Source organism: Microcebus murinus, chromosome 12, assembly GCF_040939455.1.
Source record: "Microcebus murinus isolate Inina chromosome 12, M.murinus_Inina_mat1.0, whole genome shotgun sequence".
Classification (NCBI taxonomy): Eukaryota; Metazoa; Chordata; class Mammalia; order Primates; family Cheirogaleidae; genus Microcebus; species Microcebus murinus.
In genome coordinates this window covers 14,191,292-14,218,500 of record NC_134115.1, presented here as the reverse complement: position 1 = coordinate 14,218,500, position 27,209 = coordinate 14,191,292, and the positions used below count along the sequence as shown (strand labels likewise).

At 39.0% G+C, this 27,209-nt stretch overlaps 1 protein-coding gene across 3 annotated transcripts in view; it reads right to left on the bottom strand.

Annotated features, from left to right (window-relative positions):
• The window catches only part of AGTPBP1 (ATP/GTP binding carboxypeptidase 1), a 175,655-nt gene extending 154,290 nt beyond the window's left edge, over window positions 1-21,365 (bottom strand). For 2 of the 3 annotated variants that reach the window (XM_012787272.3, XM_076008569.1), the window contains exon 1: window positions 21,149-21,279. Coding sequence is in view for 1 of the 3 variants with exons in the window: in XM_012787275.2 (XP_012642729.1) it covers window positions 9,042-9,061; window positions 19,192-19,206; window positions 21,183-21,317 (170 nt within the window). In the remaining 2 variants the exon portion in view is untranslated. Of the gene's footprint in view, window positions 1-9,041; window positions 9,062-19,191; window positions 19,207-21,148 lie in introns of all 3 variants that reach the window. The other variant, XM_012787275.2, reaches the window with a different exon arrangement.
• Window positions 21,366-27,209: the final 5,844 nt, after the last annotated feature.

Sequence of the window (27,209 nt, the reverse complement as noted above, 5' to 3'; positions counted from 1 at the left end):
GTTCACCAGGGATTTGGGGGTTAGGAGGGGGTAGACCCACATCTGAGGGATGCGGTGAGCACTGTGGATGGGAACAGAAAACCTCTAACCCTTGCTAGAGAGAGACAAAGATATAAAATGGAACCAAAATGTTTGTACTCTCATATTTTCTTGAAATAAAAAAAATGAAATGATTCAAATAAAATAGTTTAACCATACGCATTTCTCTCCTCTCTCACCTGGGAGTACAGTAAAGAAATAAAGCTATGCGTAAGCCCACAATGACAAAATAGAAAACTAAGGGGAAGATATGAATAGGTATTCTGCCCAGAAGAATCAAGGAAACTAGGAATGTTAGGAAATGCCAGCCAAAAACAACTGAGGAAGACTGTGAAACAGAACTAGCTAAACCTTTAGGCTTGGCGTGGTGGCTCACGCCTGTAATCCTAGCACACTGGGAGGCTAATGCGGGAGGACTGCTTGAGCTCAGGAGTTCAAGACCAGACTGAGCAAGAGTGAGACACAATAGAAAAAATTAGCCAGACATCGTATTGTGCACCTGTAGTCCCAGCTCCTCAGGAGGCCAAGGCAGGAGGATTGCTTGAGCCCAGGAGTCTGAGGTTGCTGTGAGCTAGACTGATGCCACGGCACTCTACTCAGGGCAACAGAGTGAGACTCTGTCTAAAAAAGAACAAACAAAAAAGAACTAGCTAAATCTTTGGAACTGGAAATAGTAACTTCTATCTCCTCAATACTTCTATACCCACCACTGTAGAAAATGCTCACCAGCCAAGCATTTAACTCCTGGCAAATAATCTTCACTAAAGAAATCTACAAATTCAAAGAATTCTGCTTTCTAGGCTTTACAGTACCCTAGGAAGATGGCCAACTTGCAACCCTAGTCTCCTGGGGCTGTAAGCCAGTGTGTTCCTTACACTCCACTTTTTATTACTGAAGGCTGAAGCCAGAGTACTTCAGAATAAACAAAAAATCTTTTTGTTGTGAAAATTTGTGATCATTACTATACAATGTAATAGAAAGTGCAGGCACCTAGAAGTAGGAGTGTTACACTTCACCAAGTTTGTGGCTTTGCCAAACAAGTGTGGCAAAGCATGAGAGAGCCAAAGAAACCGAGTGTATGCAAAAAAGTGACTATAACAACTGACCTTGGGATTGAGGTATCATCTATTCTTTCCTGTTTATTGGTTCATTTTCATCAATATAAAATCACATTTTTTCTGTGTCTTAGGGAAAAAAACTTTCTTGCTCCCACTTCCCCAATGCAGCTACTGTCCCATTTCTCTCCTTCTAAAAGCAAAGACTAATTTATACACACTATCAACAGGTCCTCTCTTAAACACACTCCAATCAACTCCCTACTCCATTGCTCTCATCAATAAGCAATGATCTCCATGTTACTAAATCCAATTAAAAATTCTCAGTCCTCATCTTACTTGTCCTATCAGCAGCATTTAGTCCTATCAGAGGGCTAGCTGTCCACGCCCTCTTCTTGGAAATACTTCCTTCATTTGGCAATACTCCGTTTGCTGCCTACCTCACTGACCACTTGTGGGTTTCCTTTACTGAAATGTCCAGGGCTCAGTTCTTCCTTGTCCTCTTCTAACTACAGTCTCTTCCTTGGTGATTTCATCTAGTCATGTAATTATTCAACATTTACACTTGGATTTCTAATAATATAACCACCTCTACATATCCAAAACTGATCTCACCTTCCCTTCCAAGCATACTCTACCCTAACTTTCCACATCTGAATTAAAGACAATTCTCTCTCTCACTGTTCAGTCCAAAAACTTTAGCTTCATCCTTGTCTCCTTTCTTACACCTCACATATCAGGAAATTCTGATACTTCTGCTTTCAAAATATATTCAGAGGGCTGGGCAGGGTGGCTCATGCCTATAACCCTAGCACTCGGGGAGGCTAAGGTAGTATTGTTTGACCCCAGGAGTCTGAGAACAGCCTCAGCAAGAGTGAGGCCCTGTTTTTACCAAAAATAGAAAAATTAGCTGGGCATGGTAGCACATGCCTATAGTCCCAGCTACTCGAGAGGCTGAGGCAGGAGAATCACTTGAGCCCAGGAGTTTGAGGTTGCAGTGAGCTATAATGACTCCACTGCACTCTAGCCTGGGTGACACAGCAATACCCTCAAAAAAAAAAAAAAAAATACACACACACACACAAACAGAATCTGATCAGTTTACCACATCTATTCCCATGGTCAAGCCATTGTTGCTACTTCTACCTATGGCCTCCTAAAGTCAAACACATTTTGAGTGATCCTTTTAAAACCTTAAGAGGATTAAAAAAAAAAAAAAAACACTTAGGTAGATCTACTCAAAGCCCTTGACTGCTGCCCATTTCAACGGCATAAAGGGCCACTGGGGAACACCCCTAAACCTTACCTCCCTAGCCTCATCTCCTCACTACAACTCTCCTCTCTCATCCTGCTCTAGATACACAGCTAGGCCTCCTTGCTTTCCTCCAACATGCCAGCCTCGCTCTCACCTTAGTGCCTGTGCTCAAGCTGTTACTCTGCCTGGAATGCTCTTCTGCCAGATATTCCAATGACTAACTCCATCACTTCCTTTGCTAAAGTATCACCTTTTCAATAAAGCCCATCCCAACCATCCTATCCACACTGTAAACCACCTCTAGACCCGAGCATACCCACTGCCTCTCCCACCCCCAGAATCTACTATCTTCTTCCATAGCACTTACTGCTTTCTAACACACGGTGATTCAAAGATAACTGAACACTTTTGCTATAATGTGAATGTTTGTGTCCACAAAAATTCATACATTGAAATGCTAACCCCCAAGTGATAGTATTAGGAAGTAAGGTCTTTAGGAGGTAATTAGGTCACAAGGGTGAACCCCTCATGAATAGGTTTAGTGACCCTATAAAACAAACCCCAGAGAGCTAGCTTTCCCCTACCATGAGAGGACACAGCAAAGAGGCGCCATCTACGAACAAGGAAACAGACCCTAACCAGTCATGAAACTGCCAGCACCTTGATCTTAAACTTCCTAGCCTTCAGAACTGTGAGAAATAAATATGTGTTGTTTATACCTACTCTATGGTATTTTGTTACAGCAGCCCAAATGGACTAAGACAACTTTGAAAATTATTATCACAGAGTAACTGGTTATGTATGAACCTGTGTCAAAACCAATCTTTTAAATTTTTTTAGTTGAAAAATAATTGTACATATTCATGGGGTACATAGTGATATTTCAATACATATAATGTAGAATGATCAGATCAGGGTAATTAACAAATAAGCTCTACAAGTATAACAAAAAAATTGGGGTAAATTTTTAATTCTAATGAAAAAATGTTTAGACCTTACAACTCATCTACCCCCAATGCTTTCCTACGAGTGCAAGTTTTGCAAACATGGACTAAATTACAAGGAAACTATATCATGAAAATTTTGATTTTTTGTGATTTTTCTCAGTTTTTGTTATGCCTTAGGTCTTATACATTAATATCTGTGTTTTACAGATATGCCTGATAATTCAATGTAGTCATTTTTGAGGATGAAGTGTGTGAGGAGAGCCAATGTAAAATTCTGGTACGGTTAGTAATGAAGAATTGTATCTCACAAATCATTTCATGCCACTACTGTAACAGACACACATCAAAAAGTCCATCTTTACAACACAAACTAATTTTTAATGAGTTTATACATGCCCTGATTATCCAAGTTTTCCTATTCTATTTTGTGTTGTCTATGGAAAACGACTTTATGAATATAGAAATGACTCCAGCAATATTCAAAAGACACTTAACTACAACTTACAGTCTTTTGACAAGTTAAATGTCAAATGTATTAGAATCTCAAAACAAACAAATTGAAGATTTTGTTTTTAAAAATCATAGTGAAAAAGCTAAGATAGCAAGTTACATAGTATGATTATTTATTGCCCTGAAAAGAGAAAGTCACACAATTGCTTATGGGGCCTAATAAATGTAAAATTAGACTGAGTAAAAGCTCAGTAAAAGGCTTTTATGAGATGTAGAAAGAAAACTATAAAAGTTCTACAGTACAGGTTGGGCATGCCAAATCTGAAAATTCAAAATTCAGAATGCTCCAAAATCCAAAACCTTTTGAGCATCAACATGACACTCAAAGGAAATGCTAATTGGAGTGTTTTGGATTTCAGATTTTCAAATCTGGAACGCTCAGCCATCAAATAAAATCTGAAATCCAAAACACTCTGGTCCCAAGTATTTTGGATAACGGATACTCAACCTGCACAGTAACAGTAAGCTAAGTCAATATATTGGTATGTCACATGATGTTAAAGACCTATCATAAAAATAAGTTTTCCTATCCAGATTGATGAGTCAAGAGAGTTCACCAACTATAATATTCAGAAGATTATATATATAGTAATATTTATAAGATTTTAAAATGGTGGAATAAAGAAAATCTTTTATGCTATAGATTGCTACCCAAAGTCATAAGCAAAGGACAGGCTATTTAATGTTTTGTTTCCTATCTGGAAAAGGTCTGTCTTGGAAGAACTATATTGGCATCTAGACTGATGATGTCCCATCAATAGCTAGCTCCATATGAAGATTCGCCACTCTTGTTTAAAAAAAAACCCTGACTTCACAATACAGTGTTTTCTTCACAGAAAGATGGTAGTGTCAAAAGCACTGGGAGAAGAAATGAAAAAAGTTATATTTGAAGCTATAAAACATTATTTAGCTTTATTAAACAAAAATTTGTTCATACAAAAATGTTTAAGGAATTGTATGAAAACCTAGATGAAAAGCACATAAATCTACTACATACAGATCAAGTGGCTTAGCAGAAAAAGAATTCTCAACAGGTATCTAAGTCCCAAAGGTGAACTACAGGAGCATTTTTACAAACACAGTGGGCCAGATTTTGCTAAGTGCTCACTGAGGATGAAGAATGGCTATTGAAACTAGTCAACCTTGCAAATGTCTGTTATCAAAAGAAGCAAGTGAACAAGGCCTTAAAGAAAATATTTTTCTAAAAGTGACAAGATTCTTGAGAAAAAAATCCTGTGACCAAAAAAGAAAAATTTTAAAATGTTTCCATTGCTTCTTAGGCTTGAAAATGAGGAAGTATTAATATATCTGCAAATCTCAAGTCCTACTGATCTAGGAGAACAATATTAAAAAGGAAAATTGAACCGTATTTCTCTTTTCTTTTCAAATAAGTTTAAGACTAGTGAAGGACACTTTCTCTGACTCTTCCGCTCAGGCTGAGAACTTGACTTTGAAGAGAAAGAATTTTGGATGCTGCATTTATATACTCAAGATGAGATTTACTGATCTGTCCCTAAAAAAGTTCTGGATTTCTCTGAAAGCATAGTATCCTGCCAAACATAGGAAAGTAATAAACAAAATTTTGCTGCATATTTTTAAATTAGTTTTTTCTTGTTTAACAAGCATCAAGAGCAAGGAGGAACTGTCTCGTGTCAGTTGAAAATGAAAACTGTGAATGCTTATGTTGAATTCAACAAAACAAAACAGGTTTCATGTGAACAAGATAAACCCCATTCATTATTTTTAGTTTTAAAAAATTGTATTAAAGCCTATAAAAGAAGAAATCAAAACACGTACATATAATTTTGTAATTTCTGGACCTATAGTTGAGCCTCACTGTGCAAGTCACTTAAAAAGAAAAAAAAAGAGTTGGATTATTTCAAAATCTTGCATAGTGTATGTCTTGTATTCTATTTTTATTAATATTGCTTTGGCTTATTGTTTTTAGTAGCTTTGCTATTTGACACTGTCAATAATTTTCATGTTGTACATAACATTAATTAAAATCAGCTTACAATACTGTAAGTACTGACAGTACTGACATAAAGATAGACATATAGACCAATGAAATAGAATCAAGGTCCAGAAATAAATGCATCTATCTATGGCTAATTGATTCTGACATAGATGCCAAGTCCAAAGGGACAAATGGATATCCACATTCAAAAGAATGAAGTTGGACTTTCATACCATATACAAAAATTAACTCAGACTAGATCAACAACCTAATGTATAAGTTAAAACTCTTAGAAGACGTGGGGGTAAATCTGTATGCCTCAGATTTGGCAATGGGCTCTTATGTAGGACAACAAAAGCACAAACAACAAAAGAAAAAATAAGTTGGACTTCATCAAAATTAAAAACTTTTTTGCATCAAAGGACATTATCAAGAAAGTGGAAAGACAACCTACAGAATGGAAGAAAATATTTGCGAGTCATTTATCTGATAAGGGTTTAGTATCCAGAATACATAAAGAACATCTACAACTCAACAACAAAAAGACAGACAACCCAATTCAGAAATGGGTAAAGCTGGGTATGTGGGTGCATGCCTGTAGTCCCAGTTACTCAGGAGGCTAAAGCAGGAGAATCACTTAAACCCAGGAGTCTGATGTTGCACTGAGCTATGATGATGCCACTGCACTCTAGCCTGGGTGACCAAGCAAGACTCTGTCTCAAAAAAAAAAAAAAAAACCCCAATTATGTTCTAATACATGCTACAATATGGATGAACCTTGAAAACATTGTACTAAATGGCTTAAAGACCTAAACTTAAGATTGAAACTATAAAACTCCTAGAACAAAACGTAGAGGACAAGTTCCTCAACACTGGTCTTGGCAATGATTTTTTTGGATAGGACACCAAAGCACAGGTAACAAAAACAAAAATAAAGAAATGGGACTGTATCAAATTAAAAAGTTTCTTCAAAGCAAACAATCAAAATGAAAAGGCAACCTATAGGATGGGATAAAATATATGCTAGCCATATATCTGATAAGGGGTTAATATCCAAAATATATTTTAAAAACCTCATACAACTCAATAGCAAAAAATATATAATAATAATAATAACCCAATTAAGCCTCATATAGCAAACTAATCTTTGACAAAGCAGACAAAAACATACACTGGGGAAAAGAAACCTTATTGAATAAATGGTGCTGGGAAAACTAGATAACCACATGTAGAAGACTGTAACAAGACCCACACCTTTCACCTCTCACAAAAATCAACTCACGCTGGATACAGACTTCAACCTTAGGTGTGAAACTATTAGAATTGTAGAGGAAATGTTGGAAATACTCTTCTAGACATTGGCCTAGGCAAAGAATTTATGATGAAGACCCCAAAGGCAATCACAGCAGCAACAAAAATAAATAAATGGCACCTGATCAAATTAAAAAGCTGCTGCACACCCAAAGAAACTGTCAAGAGAGCAAACAGACAACCCACAGAATGGGAGAAAATTTTCGCAAGCTACACATCGGATAAAGGGCTGATAACTAGAATCTATTTAGAACTCAGGAAAATCAGCAAGAAAAAAATCAAACAACCCTATCAAAAAATGGGCAAAGGATATGAACAGAAACTTCTCAAAAGAAGACAGAATAATGGCCAACAACATATGAAAAAATGCTCAACATCTCTAATCATCGGGGAAATGCAAATCAAACCCACAATGAGATATCATTAACTCCAGTGAGAATGGCCTTTATCAAAAAGTCCCCAAACAATAAATGTTGGCGTGGATGCAGAGAGATAGGAACACTCCTACACTGCTGGTAGGACTGCAAACTAGTTCAACCTCTGTGGAAAGCAATATGGAGGTACCTAAAAGCGATACAAGTAGATATACCATTTGATCCAGCAATTCCACTACTCGGCACCTACCCAAAGAATCAAAAGTCACTTTATGAAAAAGACACCTGCACTCAAATGTTTATAGCAGCACAATTCACAATTGCAAAGTTGTGAAAACAACCCAAGTGCCCATCAATTCATGAGTGGATTAATAAAATGTGGTATATGTATACCATGGAATACTATTCAGCTATAAGAAACAATGGTGATATAGCACCTCTTGTATATTCCTGGATAGAGTTGGAACCCATTCTACTAAGTGAAGTATCTCAAGAATGGAAAAACAAGCACCACATGTACTCACCAGCAAATTGGTATTAACGGATCAACACCTAAGTGGACATATAGGAATAACATTTATCGGGTGTTGGGCAGGTGGGACGGGGGAGGAGGGGATGGGTATATACAAACACAATGAGTGAGATGTGCAATGTTTGGGGGATGGTCACACTTGAGGCTCTGATTTGAGGAGTGAGGGAGGCATGGGCAATATATGTAACCTTAACACTTGTACCCCCATAATATGCTAAAATAAAAATCAGCAAAAGACTTACACCTGAATAGATATTTCTCCAAAGGCAACATAAAAATTTTTGCCAACAGGTATATGAAAAGTTATGGAACATCACTTATTAGAGAAATACAAATCAAAACCACAATGAAATATCATCACCTCACACTTGTTAGGACAGCTATTACCAAAAAGATGAGAGACCTAAAAATCATTTCATAGTTTCTGCAAGCTATGTAAAGATTGAAAAAGGCTGGTGCAGTCACTAGCAGACAGAGCTAGTGCACACCAGAACAGGCCCAGTGTGGCTCTACAGCTAGTAAGTATAGCAGGAGGTTCCTAACCACCACAGCCTCCTGACCTCAGCAGTTCCTAGATTTTGAAACAGTGTGGTTCCAGAAATGAAGCTCTGTAAGCAATTTCACAATTAGATAGGAGGTTTCCTAATCAAAAAAGAGGTAATACCTCCCTTGGTTTCCTGGGTCTGTGCTAAGGTTGGTTGGTTGGTTGGTTGGTTGGTTGGTTGGTTGGTTGGTTGGTTTTTTGAGACGCAGTCTCGCTTTGTTGCCCAGGCTAGAATGTGTGCTATGGTTTTGAGAGTTATTCCTTAAAGTTCAACCTACAGTCTCATTCTTCAGATCTCCCAACAATTCTGTTAGTCATTTAACATTTGTGCCAGATATTGATTTATTGTGCATCTCCAAATTCACCTTTTCTATCTGCTCTGTAAAATTAGATTTGTGCCCTTTAAATATTTTTTCTTTACCTGCTGACAGTTTATTTATTAAGCTCCGTCAGTAGAGGGCACTGGACAGACGCTGAAAGGGAAAAGAATTTTGCTTTCCAGTGTCAGGGTACTCACTTGGCTAAAACAGGCAAGGCCTCTCCAGGGCCCCAGTCCTGCAATGAGGATGGCTTCTCCATCACCAGGCTCCTGTAGCATATATAGCTTCTCCAACAAGAGCTCAGGCAGTTTTGTAGCAGAGAGTCTTTGATGAGACACCTTCCCATGAACAACCACTTCTGGCACCATAAAGGGCAGATTTCCAGCAAATTCCACTAGTGCCACACCACAGATACTAGCCTTGACCTTGCACTTTCCAACAAGGTCTAGAACTCACATGGCATGGGGAGCACTCTATCTCAGCCCTGGGAATAGTCACTGCTCCTTATATCTGCTAGCCCTACATTCTTTAGAGTTATCTTTACTTCTTATGACAAATCCCTTATTACTCCAATCCCCTCTTCTAGTCAATAATTCTTTCTATTAATCTTTCCCTATTAAATTACTGTGTGGTTTCTATCACCTGATTGAAGCCATACTGATATATTCCAACAGTTCTTTAAGCTATTTACTAGCCTATAGTAAACCCTCTCTGCTAAAGTAGAGCGGATTCTTTCTCTACGACTGAATCTTCACTGTTTTATTTTTAAATAAAGGATTTGGGCCATGGGGTAGGAGAAGGGGCATAGAACAATATCCTCAGAGATGAGATAAAGTGTTGATGATAATTTTTTTAATTAGGAGGTGATATTAATTGTGCATACCCAGGATTAAGAATTGCTACGAGTGGTTATATTCCCTAGGTCAGCCTATAAAACACTTTAATATTAACTTCATTTTTGGGTACTATCATTTCTGATACACCTAACTACTATTTTGAAACTTAGTCTACAATGAGATATCACTTTACAACCATTAGAATGTCTGTAATGAAAAAAAAAGATAGATAATAACAAGTATTAGCATGGATGGGGAGAAACTAGAACCCTCACACAATGCTGATAGAAATGTAAAATGGTACTGTTGGTTTGGAAATAGTCTAGCAATTCCTCAAAAGGCTAAATATAAAGTGGCTCAGCTATTCCACTCTTACATAAAGACCCTAAAGAAATAAAAATTGATGTTCACACAAAAACCTGTACACAAATATTCACAGCAGCATTATTCGTAATAGCCAAAAAGTGAAAACAACTCAAATGTCCATTAACTGATGAATGGATAAATAAAATGTGGTATATACATGCTACCTAGATGAAACCTGAAAACATGTTAGGAGAAGCCAGTCACAAAAGACCACATCACTATATGATTCAATTTATATAAAATATCCAGAACAGGTAAATCTATAGAAACAGAAAGTGGGTTAGTGGTTGCCTAGAACTAAAGGAGACAGGGAGAATGGGGAGTAGTGGCTAACAGATATAGAGTTTATTTTGGGAGTAATAAAAATATTCTAAAATTGATAGTGGTGATGACCACATAACTCTGAATATACTAAAAGCATACTTTAAATGAGTATATCATATGGTATGTGAGCTATATCTCAATAAAACTGTGATGTTTTGTTTAAACCAGTCTCTGTGGGAACTTTCATAATTCAACAATTCCTAAATTAAGGTTAAGGACTTATGCTACCTCAGTGCCTGCTTCCCATGATAGCATACAATCCCATGATAGAATACAATGTCCTTTTACACAAAAGCAAAACTAGTGCCCCACCTGGGTCTTTGGAGATGCACTGCAGAGTTATTCACCCAGAAGTAAAAAGCTACACTGTAACATCCATACTTTTGCATAAAGATCCATAAAGTGGGAGCAGAGGGATACTGTATGTGCTGACTTTTATAAAGGTGGCTTACTTTGGAATTAAATGTGTGAATTTGATATTCATAAAAGCAATATCAACCTGTTCTAGCTAGCCTGCACCTAAGGAAAAGCAAGTAATTTTGTCCACTCTAGTGCTAAAAAAGTATAAATTTTGGGAACTTCTGAATTTTTGAGTTTTTCCTGATCTTTTCTTCTCAACTAGAGCTAGTTTCAGAGCACAGAGAATCTAAAAACTGAAACCCTCTGTTCTCACTGACTTAACACTGAAATCAAGCTCATTAGCCAGCCAGCAAAGCATCAGAATTTCACACAATGAAGCTGTCCTAATTTTCATTCTGCAAACAAGCCACAGAAATTCTGATATACATCCCAATGCTAAAGCTGTATATTCTAAATATATATTTCAAATATATAGGCTTTAAATGTTTTAAGTCAAACTGCTGAAAATAATATAAAATAATAATAATACAAAGATACATACACAGTTCACACTTGAAAGTCCAATCTAAATGTTTTAAATACAATCTGAGCAAACAGGATTCCCTTTTGACTTTCCTTGCTTAAACAACTTGGTCCAGTTCCCATTCAACAAGAACAACTTCACTATTTTACTCTCATCTGTTTATAGATGGGTATCCCTGCAAGATATTATTAGACAAAAAGATTCCACTAGGTAAAAACATTTGCAAAACATTGCTCTCATCACCACTGATAACCTTTACTGTTAAATATCTGTACTACATATAGTTCTTGTTGGAGTGTGGGCTACTGCGGAAAAACTAGTGAAAGAGGATCTAGGTAGCTGATTCAACCATGGAAGATGGAAAAACAAGTACACTGAAAAAGCATCATCTTTTGTCAGCATTCTCTAAATGTTTCATCTGGAAGGAAACTACTTTTGGAGAACACATTCAAAGGTAGCTACCATACCCCCACACTGGCTGTGTCAATGTGATGGAAAACTGCAAATCCTGATCATTTAATAAGAAACATTCCAAAGAAGATGCTCAAACCTTTGACAGCATTATTAAAGGAAAAAGTGAGAAATTTTGAGGGTGAGAGATAAATAATTATTGTAGTCTAAACAGAAAAGGAGTAAGATTCCCAGCAATAGACAGAGATTATTCCCTCAGCCTACCATTTAAATAAAGAAACATATACCCTGGAGATGGTTTACATTATATTAACTTTGCCTAAATTACTATATAAGGTATACATTTTCATCTAAATTATCTTATTCATATGGCATACAATGATTATTTTATGAATGCTTTAGCCCAATATGCAGACAGGCAAATTTATTTCACCTATATTATTGTAATTAATTTTATCAAGGGCCAGGCATGATGGCTGATGCCCATAATCTCAACATGTTGAGAGGCTGAGACAGGAGGATTGCTTGAGGCTAGGAATTCAAGACTAGCCTATGCAACAAAGTGAGACCCTGTCTCTCCAAATAATAAAAAAATAAAAAAATAGCCAGGTGTGGTGGTTCACACCTGTAGTCCCAGCTACTTGGAAGTCTGAGGCAGAAGGATGGCTTGAGCGCAAGAGTTCAAGGCTACGATAAGCTATGATAATGCCGCTGCACTCCAGCCTGGGTGACAGAGTGAAACCCTGTCTGATCTAGAAAAAAAAATGTGGGTAAGAGTAAACCCACAAAAAGCTTACACCTTATCTTGTATCTTTCTTGATCATGCATCCTCATTAAAACCAAATGAGTTCAGAAGGTTCAAACTGCTGAACTACTCCATAATGATGTTCAAAAGCTTATAAACAGTCTAAGTTGTTGTGCCAGGTGATATTTTAATTTTTTTGTTCCTCCTATACTGTGCATTTTGATTTTTACAAACTAATGGTGATGGTAACAGACCATCAAAATATATGAAGTAAAAACTGACAGAATTAAGGGCAGAAACAGTTCTACAATAACTTGAGACTTCAATACCGGAGACTCAATAAAGATAAAACCAGATAGGAGTAAAGAAATAGACAACTTGAATACAATAAATCAACTAGATCTAACAGATATATACAAAATGCTGTACCCATCAACAGAATACACATTCTTCTCACATGCACATGAGACATTCTCCAAGACAGACCATATACTAGAACACAAATTAAGTCTCAATCAATTTTAAAAGATATTTACCATACATAAAGGGTCTTCTCTGACCCTACAACAGGAAGAAGTTAGGAACCAAGGAGAAGGAAAACTGGAAAATTCACAAATTTGTGGAAATTTAACATACTCTTTTGTTTTGTTTTAGCGTATTATGGGGGTACAAGTGTTTAGGTTACATATATTGCCCATGCCCGCCTCCTCCCTCTAGTAAGAGCTTCAAGCATAACATACTCTTAATCATTTGACCAAAGAAGAACTCACAAGGGAAATCAGAAAATACTTAGAAAAGAATCAAAACAAAAACATGACATACTAAAACTTATGAGATCCAGCAAAAGCAGAGCTATGAAAGAAATTTATAGAAATAAATATATTAAAAAAGAAAAAAGATCTCAAAACAGTCTAACTTTACAACTTTAAGGAAAAAGAAGAAACTATGCCCAAAGCTAACAGAAGAAAGGAAATAATAAAGACTACAGCAGAAATAAATAAAACAGGGACTAGAAAAACAATAAAGAAAATCAACAAAACCAATCTTTTCTTCAAAAATATTAATAAAATTGACAAACCTCCAGCAAGATTAAGGAAAAAAGAAAGAGCTCAAATTACTAAAATCATAAATAGAAGTAGAGACACTACTACCAATTCTACAGAAATAAAAAATATTACTATAAGAAAGTACTATGAACAATAGTACACCAACAAATTGGATAATTGAGACGAAATGAACAAATTCTTAGAAACACAAAACCTACCAAGACTGAACCACAAAAAAATAGAAAATCTGAATAGACCCATAAGTATTAAGGAGATTGAATCAGTAACCAAAATCCTACTGACAGAGGAATGCCCTGGACCTGATGGCTTCATTGGTAAATTCTACCACTTAAAGAACTAACACCACTTTTTCTCAAACTCTTCCAAAAAAATTTAGAGGAAGAAACGCTTCCCAATGCATTCTATAAGGCCAGCATTGCCTTTACACTAAAGTCAGACAAAGATGCTACAAGAAAATGACAAACCATTATTTCTTATGACCACTGATGCAAAAATCCTCAACAAAATACTAGCAAATGGAATACAGCAGTATAGATGCAAATTAAAACCCCAGTGAGATACCACATCCCACCATTAGGATAGCTATTACCAAAATCAGTAAATAGTAAGTGTTAATGAGGAAAGATTAGAACCCTTGTGCCCGTAGGAATGTAAAAGGTGCAGCAACTATGGAAAACAGTATGGGGGTTCCTCAAAAAAATTAAAAATAGAATTACCATGTGATCCAACAATTCCACTTCTGAGTATATACTTAAAAGAATTGAAAGCAAGATTTCAAAGAGATATTTGTATACCCGCATTCATAAAAGCATTATTCACAATAGCATTACTCACAAAAGACAGAAGCAACTCAACTGTCTATCAACAGATGAATCGATAAGCAAAACTTGATACATACATATACAATGGAATACTATTCAACATTAAAAAGGAAGGAAATCCTGACACTCTACAACATGGATGAACCATGAAAACACTGTGCTAAATGAAATGTCAGTCATTAAAGGACAAATACTATATGATTCCACTCATACAATATACTTAGAGTAGTCAAATTCACAAAGACGGAAAGTAGAACAGTGCTTGCCAGGGAATAGAATAAGGGGGAGTTACTGTTTAATGGGTATAGGGCAGGGGTCCTCACACTTTTTAAACAGGGGGCCAGTTCACTGTCCCTCAGACCACTGGAGAGCTATTGGAGAGTCCAGCGCGCATCCCACACATGCGCACTGTGGGCCCACGACAAGTCGGCTGCTAAGCAGGACAGGCAGTGGTGGCAAAAACACCCGGCCGGCTGGATAAATATCCTCAGCGATAAATGTCCTCGGTGGGCTGCATGTGGCCCATGGGCCGTAGTTTGAGGACGCCTGGTATAGGGTTTCAGTTTGGGAAGATATAAAAAGTTCTGGAGACAGATGGTGGTGATGGCTGCACAACCATGATTAAGTACTTGATGCCACCAAACTATACACTTACAAATGCTTGAAATGGTAAATTTTATATTTTGCCATAATTTTTAAAATAAATAATTATTTTAAAAAATCAAAATATGAAGCCTGTGTTTAAAATTGTGGGAAAAGTCGTTTCAAATGTAAATAAAGTTAATGAGATAAAATTAAAAAGTGAGAAAGACTAGTTTTCACCATGCAAAGGAAAAGATCTAGAAAGTATCTCTATCATAAATTAGTAAGTCTACAACTTTTGTGGGGTTTTTTGAGACACGGTCTCACTCTATTGCCCAGGCTAGAGTGTAGTAGTGTCACATAGCTCCCGGCAGCCTTGAGCTCCTGGGCTCAAGCAATCCTCCTACCTCAGCCTCCTGAGTAGCTGGGACTATAGGTGTGAGCTACAGTGCCTGGCCATAAATTAATAAATCTAAAGTGTTTTTGTCAAAAATAGAATTCTTTTTAATTCGTTAAACTGTATTATATGTAGGCAGTGTCCCAATTTTTATTAATGTGAGGCTACCATAAATACTTCATTGACTTTATTATTATTTTTATTCAAAATATAACAAGTATCCTTATACTCTTCATAATCTTAAATTATTTTCTCCCTAAGGAAATATGTGAGGCAAAGACAGCATGGGCTGGGCACTTCTCCTTAGTATGTTCATCCTCAGGACGAATTAAGAAACGAACAGAGATTAAGAAGTGACAAACCCTAGTTTTCAGGAATTAAAAAAAAAAAAAAAGAAGTGACAGTAAGTATTTTTTTTAGCTTATAAACTACATATTAGTTGAGCTTTTCACATTGTGCCTTTACCATTTAATACTTAGCCTTCCAAAAAGTTAAATTTGAATATTTATGTAGAAATGTATTACCAAATCTGATTTTTTGTTTTTAGATGGTGTCATTTCAGATTACTAATACTACAATCCCCTTGTATCAGCAACTGACTAAAACCATTAAGAAACCTCTCAACTTTATGTGAATAACTTTTACTGTACTTAATTTTTTGTTAGTTAAAATATTTTTTCTTTTAATTTTTTCAATTGGCAAATAATAATTGTAAATATTCATGGAGTACACAGTGACACTGTGATACATATAAGCTATAGTGATCAGATCAGGGTAATTAGCATATCCTTCATCTCAAACATTTATCATTTATTTGTGTTGGGAATATTCAATATCCCCCTTTTAGCTATTTGAAACTACATATTATTAACTACAGTCATCTTACAGTGCAATAGAACACTAGAATTTATCCCTCCTATCTAACTGTAATAATTTTTTTTCAATAAAGCCTTTACTAGGGCTCAAAAGTCTGAAACAATAACAAACTGGAAATTGTGACTACCACTTCCCTTCCTAAAAAAGTTTTCAGGAATCCTTTTTACAATTTAAATCCAGAAGTTCTCAAAATATGATGGATCCCTAAAGTCCTGACACTCTTGTAGGGGACCCACAAGATCAAAACTACTTCTGTAATAATACTAAGATTAAAAATCTTAAGTTAAAATTACTGGCACCTTGTAACAACATCAAACTGTAATATTAGCCATTTTATTTTTCACCATCAAGCACTAGCAGATATAAAAAAAGAAAAAGCCAGTTTCATTTAAGAATGTCCTTGAAATAGTAAAAATTGTTAATTTTTTATACATCTTTTTAATATTCTGTGTGACAAAATGGGAAGTATGCATTAAACATTTCTGCTACATACTGCATTGTAGTGGCTGATGGCTATCTCAAAGCAGAGTGCTTCAGTAACTGAATTGAGAGCTTGAACTAGCCTTTTCTAATGAAATACCATTTTGAAAGAATGACTGATAGACTATGGTTATTCAAATTTGGGTATTTTGGCAGAGGTCTTCTCAGAAAATGAATGACACAAGCCTGCCTGTCACTGCAATGAAACAACTGGCAGTCATACTTGTTGCCAATGATAAAATTTGAGCATTCGAGCAAAAATCAAAATTCTGGAAAATTCATATCCACCATCATGTCACTACCTGAATAGTTTCCCAATAATTTGCTTCTGATGGAATGGGTGGTGATATTAATAAATGTGACTGTCCTTGATATTGTATAATGAAATATGTCAACATTTGGAAGATCTGCATCTGATCTCACTGAACCAGTATTTACAAATGACCAAAGAATGATGTTACAAATTCAGGCATGGATACAAGTCCCATTCAAACTTCAGACCAATGGATTTTAACGTAATAGAGTATGAAAAAATCCACAATATGATTTCAGATTCCACAATGTGACTAGCCTTTAAAAAATTTAACCACGTGTTGAGTTTTGATACAATATCAAACAAGAATATCCACAATTCTGAGAAAGCTATTAAAACACCCTTCCCTTTTTGAGCCATTACTGTGTGAGTCTGCATTTTCTCCATGCATACTTCAACCCAAACAGCATACTGCAACAGACTGAATGTAGAAGCAGATATGATAATCCAGCTGCTTCTATTAAACCAGACATTAGAGATTTACAAAAACATAAAATGATGACACTTTTCTCATTATTTTTTTGAAAAAATAGTTATTTTTCATTAAAAATGATTTATATTAACATGTAATGGGTTTATACTTGTCATTTTAAGTAAATTAACAAAAAAATTTCTATTTCTGTTTTCATTTATAATACAGCAAATATAGATATAATTCACGAAAGTTTTGGGGGAGTCTTCAATAATTTTTAAAAGTATAACAGGGTCCTGAAACCAACACTTTAAAAACATCTGACCTAAAGAATAGACTATTAATATCAATCAAATCTCTGTAAACCAAGAAGAATAAGTACACAAGATCATTAATAGTGGGGAAAAAACTTTCCTAAGAAAATTACGTGAAAGCAGAAAATGTCAAGTAAAAACTGATCTCACTCTACCTATATAACATCAATAAAGGAGAAAATAAAACAAGACAAAGAATGCTTAGATGAAAATAATTTTGTATACTCTGGAAACATCATACAATATCCTGATCAGATAAACATATATACTCATTAATATTTTGATAGTATTTTTTATAGCAGCACATGACAGTCAAAGAAACACCCAATCATAAACTCAAAAACAGGTGACTGGCCGGGCCCGGTGGCTCACGCCTGTAATCCTAGCACTCTGGGAGGCCAAGGCGGGTGGAATGCTCAAGGTCAGGAGTTCGAAACCAACCTGAGCAAGAGTGAGACCCCGTCTCTACTATAAATAGAAAGAAATTAATTGGCCAACTAATATATATAGAAAAATTTAGCCAGGCATGGTGGCGCATGCTTGTAGTCCCAGCTACTCAGGGGGCTGAGGCAGAAGGATTGCTTGAGCCCAGGAGTTTGAGGTTGTTGTGAGCTAGGCTGACGCCATGGCACTCACTCTAGCCTGGGCAATAAAGCGAGACTCTATCTCAAAAAAAAAAAAAACCAGGTGATTAAAATAGCAGCCACCACCAACACAAGGGAGACAATCCAAGGTTCTGTCAGAGAGAAAAACAGGAATACTTCAGCAGCTCTCTAGTAGCATCCCAGGGCACCCAGCTCACTTACATGTTTCCAAGGCAGGACAGTGAGACTAAGTTTTTATTCAACCGCAAAGGAACAAATGAATCATAGTTGAATTAATCTGCACTAATACTACTGCCAGCCAATTGTCCTTTTTCAGCTTACTGGATCTCTTGAAAGACTGAGGAAAAACAGTAGCAGTAATACTAACATTTACTAAGCACTTACTATGCGCCAGGCACTGTGAGCTAAGCACTTTACATGTACTAACTCATTTAATATTTGAGATCATCTTAAGGGTATACACCATCATTATCCTCATTTTTTGGAGTTGAGGAAATTAAAGCACAAAGAGGGCAAATAATTTGCCTTCAAAATATATAAATAAAAATAACTTGCTTAATGAAAGTCAGGATTCAAATCTAGCCAATCCAGCTGTGAGGTCCAACCCCTTAGTCACTACACTATAGTACACAGGCACAGTAACCAATGATAACATCTGAAGTTTAAAATTCAGTGCCCAACCTAGACAATTTCTGTTGTTTACATTGAAATCCATTGCCTAAGGAAAGCTCCCAACTTGCAGAGGGCCCCTGACAGGTTCATCCATTACCATTCATACACTTTCCAACTTCCAGGGGGAAGGGGGACTGGGGGACTTCAACCAAGAAGAGTTGATTCTGGAAGATGAATACTGTTGAGGAGGTTTAAGAATGATCCAAAATGTAGAATATAATACAAATTACAAAACTTCACAACTCTTGGACCTCTTTTCTCTCTGCTAATAGAGGTAAAACCATTATTACATGGCTTTAGTTTCTAACTAGTTTCTAGCTAGTTTCTAAAGAACACCTCAATTCAAGTCAACTGGAAAAGCTTTATCAAAATTGTTTCTACAAAAGTTTAAATTGCATTAAGACATTTAAATGTTTTGCAACGTTGGCCAAAATACAAGGGTAGCTTTAAGCCTACCCTTTTCATTTCAGAATTGAGAGTGAGTCTTCAGTTGTAAATATGATGGATCAAGTCAAGTCAGAGTTTTGAGGTCATTAAAAAATGAACCTATAACTTCACTGTAGAATTTAACTTAAGAGAAGTGGAATGGGAAACTGACAAGTCATATTAGAACTCTGCCTTCACATGAGAAATAAGGAGTGGATGAGGCACCACTAACTCACAGTGATTCCACATAGAAAATACAGACCTTCCAGGGTTTTGTTTGGTTTTGACATTTGGCACATGTTTTAAAATACGTACCATTTGGTCAGGCGCGGTGGCTCACGCCTATAATCCTAGCACTCTGGGAGGCCAAGGCGGTTCGAAACCAGCCTGAGCAAGAGTGAGACCCCATCTCTACTATAAATAGAAAGAAATTAATTGGCTAACTAATATATATATATAGAAAAAAATCAGGCATGGTGGTGCATGCCTGTAGTCCCAGCTACTCGGGAGGCTGAGGCAGAAGGATTGCTTGAGCCCAGGAGATTAAGGTTGCTGTGAGGTAGGCTGATGCCACGGCACTCACTCTAGCCTGGGCAACAAAGCGAGACTATCTCAAAACAAAACAAAAAAAGAGTAATTTCAGAGGTTAACAATGAAAGTGAATTCAATTTACATAAAGATTAAGAAACGGATATAAAAGGTTAAGTGAAAATGAGTGATCAAGAAGACAAAGCCCTTTCTAACTACAAGTTGTCATACATTAAAATTAAACACCACTACAATTGTGAACACTTGAAGAAAAGAAAAAAACCCACACAGAATTAATATTGCAAAAGAAAACTTCCTCTGTTACCCTCAGGTACTTGAGCAAGCTGTTACAACGGGAAATGGGCTTTAAACTATCAAACATTCACACCAATTACACTGTGAGGTATTAAACTCCAGGACAGGAACCTAACCAATCCAAACTGTCCTGGTCCTCGTAAGAGGCTTACACGGCACAGGGGAGAAAACAACCGCAGAGCCAAACAAACCCTCGCGTTTGGGTCACAGGAGTCCTTGAACACTAGTGATTGAGAACCTGCAACTCAGGAAGGCAGGCAGGAGCGAAGCTCTGCAGTGTCATCTCTGGGGTGGTATGACTGAGGTTCAAATCAAAGCCACAAGGCGACAAGTTGTGAACAGAGAACACACTTGAGACCAAACCATCCAGCGAGAGAAAGCAAGGGTGACCACCGCCGATTTCACACCCAATCCCCCCTGCCGGCGTCGGCGCGGTACCCCAGGATTCCCGCAGCGCAGGGGCGCGCGACTCGCCGCCGGCTCTCCCCGGGGTGGGTGCTGGGCGGGGGGCGGGGCGCACTCCCCCCGGCCCCACCACCCCTCGGCTGGGCTCCGCGCTCGCCCCGCGAGAAAGGCAGGGCGGAGGGGGCCGCCTCCACCCGGAGACCACGCCGAGACCCTCCGCAGGGACTGGGGCGGGAGGCGACCGAGTGTCCAGGAGCAGGGGCGGGGGGCCGGTTTCCCGCACCAGCCCAAGCCCCAGCCCGTCAGGGGTTTCCTTCAACATCGAGTCTAGCCCTCCACCCCGTGAAAGACGCACGCTACACAGCCCGAAGGTACGAGCGGAGGGGCCCGGGGTCGCAACTCCAGCACCCGGAGGAGCCTGGGGTCGCAACTCCCGCACCCGGACGCCGCCGCCCGCCGCTCCCGCGGCCCGGGGAAAGCAGAGGGGCGGCCGGCAGGGACGCGCGGACGGCTGCGGGGCGCTCACCGGCTCGGAATAGGGCGCTGGCGGGACTGCACACGGCCGCAGCTGTGGGCTCGGCACCCGGCTCACGGCAGATCCCTCGCCGCCCGCTGCCCGCTGTTTTCATACAAACCCCGGTGGCAGGCGAGGCGGCGGCGGCGGCGGCGGCGGAGACGGCGGAACCTGCCCGCATCCCGGGCAACGTCAGCGCGGCGCCCCGCCCACCGCACGCCTCGGCCGGCCGGCTCGCGCGCGCCGGCGGGAGGGGGAGGCGGGGGCGGGGCGGAGCGCGCGCGGGGGCAGCCGGGGCCGGGGGCGCGCGCGGGGGCGGAATCGGGCCCGGCGCGGTGTGCGCTGCCGGGCCCTGGTCCCCGGCAGCCCCGGGCTTTGCGCGGCCACCGCCCAACCGAACCGAACAGCGGGCGGCTCCGCACGTTCTTCAGGTCACCTTCCCCTACGCTTCCAACGAGGGCCCCCGCCTCTTCCCGGCATGGAACCGGCGCCCACCCCCCCAGCGTCAGTCACTCCCTGAGAAGGCTTTTAGCAGCCCTGGACTAGCGGTTCTGAACTCCCCCCCTGAGGCGGGTCACAGCAAACCCTGGGGACCGCAGGAACACTTAGACCTTTCCTGACCTCAAGGAGAGTCCATGGTGAGAGGCAGTTACCACACAGCTGGGCTCCCAGAAAACGACATGGCACTTTGTGGCCAAACCTCAATAAATTAGATGCCTAGTGCTGCGGCGAACAAAATATTAAACAGCATGCTGATTTGTTTGGTTTTTTTTTTTTTTTTTGAAAGATGCCTACATAGAGTCAACAGTAATGCTAATTGCCCACTGAAGGCAAAAACAGAATGTTTTATCTGAGCCAAAGTAATGTGTCACAGAAATTACTGATACACCCTTCTGTTTTGACTGTACTTAAACGCACTGTAATATATTGTTAATAAATACTGACATCATTTACTTTTCCCAAGGCGCATAGATCACGTTTGCTGCCATTTATGGTAGGCAGTAAGAAATGTAAAATTATACAGCTAGATGAGGGAATAAAATGAGAACTGTGAGAGGTTTTTTTGTTTTCTTATCATCTTGTTAAACAAAATTAAGACCAGGCGTGGTGGCTCACACCTATAATCCTAGCATTTTGGATGGCCCAGGCGGAAGGATTGTTTGAGAACCAACTGGAGCAAGAGCAAGACCCCGTCTCTACAAAAAGTAAAAAAATTAGCTGGGCTTGGTGGCAGTCTCTATAGTCCCAGCTACTTGGGAGGCAAAGGCAAGAGAATTGCTTAAGCCCAGGAGTTCCAGGTTGCAGTGAGCTACAATGACGCCACTACACTCTAGCCTAGACAACAGAATGAGACCCGGTCTCAAAAAAAAAAAAAAAAAAAAAATTAAGCAGGTGTGAAGAGGATTCAAAAAATAATCCAAGGTGCACCACAATGCTGCTTGCAGTTAGCCCTTGGCAAGATGTCTTTACCTAGATGAACAAGAGTCTGCCATTTTATAAATATCGGTTTCCCCTACTAAGAGCACCAAAAAATAGGTTATAGTATTTAAAATGATTTTAAAACAATTACCACCCCAAACCATCCAATCTGACAGGCATTAACTGAAGACATCAAATTACCTAAGACTACTTAACATTTTACAAAAATGTTAAATATATTCTAAGATACATGAAACTTTATTCTAAGAACACACTTCTTAATGGATAAACTTGCAATATAGAAAGATATAGATATAAATGCGTATATGTGTGTGTGTTTGTAGAATTTGAATTCTGCTTTAGCAAAGCACCATCCATGTGCAAGGAGGTTTGATGGCCAGGACACAGACTCAGGAGATTAGCCTACACAACTAGGTAAATAGCAGAGTGTTATGTAGATTTGAAAGGATTCCAAACACATAGTTTGCCATGAGGGTGAGTGATGTATGTTTTGCTGTTATAAGAACTTGGAGTGCACTCCCCCGCCCACTGAGAATGTGACTTCACCCCTTATCAGACCCCCACCGGTGTGAACTTGGAGTGAACTTCACCTCCTCCCCTCGGGAATGTGACACCACACCTTATCAGACTCCCATATGTGAGTTACCTCAACTATTGGCCTTCAGAATACATATAAACTTGAGAGTTTGACAGTCACTTTGAGAGCAAATTACACTGTCAGTGCTTCTCTGAACACTGCCAGCTCAGCCTGTGGCAGGGCCACATCCTGTTAGCCTTTGAGGTTTGAAGCTTCACCCACCAACACTGGCACCTCCCTCTCACATTGAGGGACTTTGCCTATAGTCACAGATCTCCAGTGTGTTGGATGCCATCTTTCCCAAGAACTGGTCATATAAAGGTATTCCTCCTCAATCTTTAATTATACTTTACTTTCTGCAGAGGTCTGCTTCAATCCTAATCGAGCAACTAGACTTTAATAATTTTAGAACTCACGCACTGTGTGGTTAATGTACCTCATCTATGGAGTGTATTCCCTGTGAGATTTGTTCTCATTATTCTCCCCCTTTTTATGCATTGTCATTCTTGGAAAATAAATTCTCTTTGTTTGGCAATAACTGTGTCATTCGTGAAATCATACTTTGATCATCTCTTACTTTGAACCATACAATACACAGATCCAGTCCCTGTTGGTTACTCTTTCTGCTAAATTAAACAGCTTCTTTGACAAACCTTATTATGATATATGAAACTAAACACAAATAGTTGTCTAATATAGATTAGAGTCTGACCATATAATGATATTCATTTAACTGGATTCCTCAAATCAGTCTAGCTAGTGCCTTGTAGGCACTAAATGTTTGCTTATTTCAATTTTGACTAGTAATGGGAAGAGAAATGTGCATAATTGGAGCCTGGCTATCTTTTTCTCCTTTTTTGCTGATTTCCTTACCTCTGTGCCTTTAATAAGGTAACATACAAAATACAGCAAACTTTATAATAAAACTAGACGTAGATGTAAAGTTTAGAACAACCATGGACTTCTCAAAAAGTCTATAGCAATTTCCATCTAGAACTGCAGTCCCCAACCCCTGGGCAGTATATGGATACCTATCCGTGGCCTGTTAGGAACCAGGCTGCACAGCAGGTGAGTGGCAGGCAAGTGAGCAAAGCTTCATCTGTATTTACAGCTGCTCCCCATCACTTATATCACCACGTAACCTCCACCTCCTGTCAGATCAGCAGCAGCATTAGATTCTCATAGGAGCACAAACCCTACTGTAAATGGTGGATGGGAGGAATCTAGTTTGTGTGCTGGGGAGTGACTGCAAATGCAGACTATCATTAGCAGAGAGGTTGCGCTGCACAATAAATGTAATGCATTTGAATTATCCTACCATCCTAAAACCAGCCCTCCCCCCCCATCCATGGAAAAATTATCTTCCATGAAATTAGTCCCCGGTGCCAAAAAGGTTGGGGACCACTGAATTCTAGAACATAAATGTCAGAAGAGCAAGACTGATCATGAGGTCCCTGAAAGATAGTCCTCTGGAGTTACAGGACAGTACTCAACATCATTGAGTACTCAACATCATTCAGTAATCAAGTATTTATTTGAGCATCTCTATGTGTCAGACAATCCTCCTGAGATCTTCTGAGAAACAAAATGATAATGCTCAACAAAATCCATAACAGCTGCCCTGTGTAGGTAAACCTAAAAGGTTTACCACAAATAGACCATGGAACGGAATGCAGTAAGAACAACCTGCCCTGAACCTGAATGCATGTGGGAAAACTGGGAAATGGAGGGAGCAACCCCAGCATTTCACACAATGAAATGGTTCTGGATGAACATCCTTTTAGAGTGGCAAATAGTTTCCATGGTAAACTGTGAAAAATATATGATTCAAGGTCAAAAAGTTGAGTTTAAAGATCTGTATCTGTAAACCACTACACCCGCACTTTCTTCATTTTCGAAATAGAAATTAAATATGCTTGCCAAATCTAAAGCTTTAAAATTTGGCATACATTTTGATCCGCTTATAGGAATTTATCCTAAGGAAATAACAGGAGAAGTGTGAAAAGATTTAGTTATAAGGATGTTTATCCCGGAGTGGTTTGTAATAGCATCTTATGTCCAGCAAGGAACCTGCTTAAATACATTATTATACATCCATGAAGTAGGTCACTAGGAAGCCATTAAAAATGATGTAGGGTCCGGGTGCAGTGGCTCACACCTGTAATCCTAGCAGTCTGGGAGGCTGAGATGGAAAGAATGCTTGAGGTCAGGAGTTTGAGAGCAGCTTGAGCAAGAACCAGATCTCGTCTCTACTAAAAATAGAAAAATTAGCCAGGAGCAGTGGCGCCTGCCTCTAGTTCCAGCTACTCAAGAGGCTGAGGCAGGAGGATCGCTTGAGCCCAGGAGTTTGAGGTTGCTGTGAGGTATGATGACACCACTGCACTCGAGCCCAAGTGACAGAGCAATACTCTGTCTCAAAAAAAACAAAATAAACAAACAAAAAATGATATAGAGCAAAGGTTCTTAACCTGCGGCCCAGTGGGTTTAATTCCTCAACAGATGTAAATTGACCTTACAGATGATGAACTGAAGGGCTAAGAGAAACAGAGAGTCCTTCACTTACCCAGGCCCTGTAAGTGCTGGGTTGCTAAAAGTTAAAGAATTTCTAGATGAGAAAGGAAGTCAAATGGGACTTGAAGCCCAATCAAGGAGCGTTTCTACCTAAGCATTTCTGGTAAATCTCCTGAACAGATCTCATTTAAAAAAAAGACCTGAATCTCTAAGTCTACAGTAAGATACTAAGATTTCTCAATCTAAATAAGTATTCATATTTATATATACTTTTGTTTTTTCCTTTTAGAGGTTCTTCCCACAGCGAGAGAAAAAGAAAAGTTCATATCACTTTCAGATCAGTTTCTAAATTGTAGAGTCTAGACAAGTGTTTTGTTTTTATTTTTTCTTAATGACCCAAATTAAGTAAACTTTTTAACAAAAATCACAAACATAAAAAGTACTTTCCTTTTCTGTTTAATAAAACTGTTGAGCATTTCTCAAAAAAACATTGCCTAATGAATGAATATCTGATTTGAAAACATTAAAAAATAGTTTCAGGCCAGGCACGGTGGCTCATGCCTGTAATCCTAGCACTCTGGGAGGCTGAGGCTGGCAGATAGCTTGAGGTCAGGAGTTCAAAACCAGCCTGAGCAAGAGCGAGACCCCATCTCTACTATAAATAGAAAGAAATTAATTGGCCAACTAATATCTATAGAAAAAATTAGCCGGGCATGGTGGCGCATGCCTATAGTCCCAGCTACTCAGGAGTCTGAGGCAGCAGGATCGCTTGAGCCCAGGAGTTTGAGGTTGCTGTAAGCTAGGCTGACGCCATGGCACTCACTCTAGCCTGGGCAACAAAGCGAGACTCTGTCTCAAATAAATAAATAATAGTTTCATATCAGGTAACCATTAATTAGATCAAAACATAAAAATAGTCAAGATTAAATTCATTTGTTCATATTTGAGAAATATACTTCAGGCCAGGTGCAGTGGCTGACATCTGTAATCCCAGCACTTTGGGAGGCTAAAGAGAGAGGATTGCTGGAGGCCAGGAGTTCAAGAACAACCTGGCCAACATAGTGAAACTTCCATTTCTATAAAAAATTAAAAAATTAGCCGGGCGTGGTGGCTCACGCCTGTAATCCTAGCACTCTGGGAGGCTGAGGCGGGCGGATTGCTCGAGGTTGGGAGTTCGAAACCAGCCTGAGCGAGACCCCGTCTCTACTAAAAATAGAAAGAAATTAATTGACCAACTAAAAGTATATATACAAAAAAAATTAGCCGGGCATGGTGGTGCGTGCCTGTAGTCCCAGCTACTTGGGAAGCTGAGGCAGGAGGATCGCTTGAGCCCAGGAGTTTGAGGTTGCTGTGAGCTAGGCTGACGCCATGGCACTCACTCTAACCTGGGCAACAAAAGTGAGACTCTGTCTCAAAAAAAAAAAAAAAAAAAAAATTAAAAAATTAGCCAGACATGTAGTCCTAGCTACTCAGGAGACTGAGGCAGGAGGATGTTTGAGCCCAGGAATTCAAGGTTGCAGTGAGCCATGATCACACCTATCTCTT